Source organism: Otolemur garnettii, unplaced genomic scaffold (genome assembly GCF_000181295.1).
Source record: "Otolemur garnettii isolate 467f Iridium unplaced genomic scaffold, OtoGar3 scaffold00105, whole genome shotgun sequence".
Classification (NCBI taxonomy): Eukaryota; Metazoa; Chordata; class Mammalia; order Primates; family Galagidae; genus Otolemur; species Otolemur garnettii.
In genome coordinates, this window is record NW_003852500.1 from 3,529,707 (window position 1) to 3,531,724 (window position 2,018).

General features: G+C 49.2%; 1 protein-coding gene across 4 annotated transcripts in view; it reads left to right on the top strand.

The window, feature by feature from the left end:
• PGPEP1 (pyroglutamyl-peptidase I) overlaps window positions 1-2,018 on the top strand; it is a 37,361-nt gene that overhangs the window by 31,072 nt on the left and 4,271 nt on the right. For all 4 annotated transcript variants that reach the window (XM_003796563.3, XM_012809466.2, XM_023517180.1 and 1 more), the window contains one exon: window positions 443-675. In XM_003796563.3, coding sequence (XP_003796611.1) covers window positions 443-675 — 233 coding nt within the window. The remainder of the gene's footprint in view (window positions 1-442; window positions 676-2,018) is intronic.

Genomic DNA, 2,018 nt, shown 5'->3' on the forward strand with positions numbered 1-2,018 from the left:
TTGGACTTTTCTTTCTTTCTTTCTTTCTTTTTTTTGCAGTTTTTGGCTGGGGCTGGGTTTGAACCCACCACCTCTGGTATATGGGGCTGGCACCCCACTCCTTTGAGCCACAGGCACCACCCTCCCTTGGACATTTTAACAGCTACATTATAGTTCATTATTTATTGAGCCAACTAACCATGAATAGCTAGTTGGGTTGTTTCTGGTATTTTATTGCAATGACAAGCGCTACAATGAATAATCTTGCATGTTTCAAATCTTCACCTATTGCACTTGGCCATACCTTTTTGCAAGAGTGGCCCTAGGGTCTATTCTAACAGCAAGAGGTTAAAAATGATGTAATCCCAGGTAGAGCTCAGTGAGCATGGCACCTACTGCTTGGCCTGGAGGGACCCTTTGTCCCACGCCCAGGTTGTATTAAGTCCTGCCTGCCTATCTGCAGCTGGTGGTGCACGTGGGGGTGTCGGGCATGGCAACTACAGTCACACTGGAGAAATGTGGGCACAACAAGGGCTACAAGGGCCTGGACAACTGCCGCTTCTGCCCTGGCTCCCAGTGCTGTGTGGAGGACGGTCCTGAAAGCATTGACTCTATCATCGACATGGATGCTGTGTGCCAGAGAGTCACCACGCTGGGCCTGGATGTGTCAGTGACGATCTCCCAGGATGCTGGCAGGTAGGGGCCCTGTGTAGTGGGAGTGAACAGGGGTTTCCCTCCTCCATTGACTGAGTCTGGTATAGAATAAGCCAAGTGTGTTGACTTTGAGTGAGCACTCAGTGCAGATGAGGCACAGTGCTAGTTATGTGTACATAGCTGATGTTACTGGTTCTGCTCCTGGCACTCATTATGGATCTATCACTCCTCCCCACCCAAGCACTTGGTATTTCCCACCTGGATTCTACCCCAGCTAGCTATTTCCTCAGTCCTCAACCTTAATTTAACTAATTCCATCTGCAAAGGACCTACGTCTAAATAAGATCACATACTGAGGTCTCAGGTGAACATGAATTTGGGTGGGACATCAGTCAACTTATTGCAAAAGATCTTTTATAAATTTTCTTTTTGGGGGTACAGAGTTTTACTCTGTCACCCTGGGTAGAGTGCTGTGGCATCATAGTTTGAAGCAAGCTCAAACTCTGGGGCTCAAAGATCCTCTTGCCTCAGCCTCCAGAGTAGCTGGGACTCCGTACAGGTGTGCGCCACTATGCCCCACTAGTTTTTTCTATTTTTAGTAGAGACAGGATCTTGCTTTTGCTCAGGCTGGTTTCCAACTCCTAAGCTCAGAATATCTACCCGCCTTGGCTGCCCAGAGTGCTAGGATTATAGGCGTGAGCCACCTCACCTGGAGGATCTTTTATAAATTTAAGTCAGATAATATCCTGGACCCCCCCTTTTTTTTTGAGACAGTCTCAAGCTGTCAACCTGGGTAGAATGCCATCGCATTACAGCTTACAGCAACCTCAAACTCTTGGGCTTAAGCCTCTTGCCTCAGCCTCCCAAGTAGCTGGGACTACAGGCGCCTACCACAATACCCAGCTATTTTTTGGTTGTAGTTCTCATTGTTATTTGGCAGGCCCGGGCTGGATTCGAGCCCACCAACTCCAGTGTACCTAGCTGGCGCCCTAGCTGCTGAACTACAGGTGCTGAGCCAGAATGTTCCTTTCTTACTTAGTCCTTCCCACAGCTTGAACTTCACCTAGAATAAAATCTTAGTCCCTCCCCACTGGCCATAGGCATTGTGTGATCTGGCCCCTGCCCAACCCTCATCTGTCTCCACTCTTCCTTTACCCACTGCACTCCAGACATGCAGAGCAGCCTCCTGTGTTCCTTAAATACACCAAGCTCGCCCAAGCCTCAGGGCCTTTGCATGCACTGTGACCTCTGCCCCAAACTCACTTCTGTTAATTTCTCTTTCCTGTCTTAGCTCCAACTTCAGTGGCCTCCTTGGTGACTTGGAGGCCCCCCAATACCCAGAGCAAGTTATGTGTCCTCTGTTTTGTGCCCTCTCAGCACCGGCC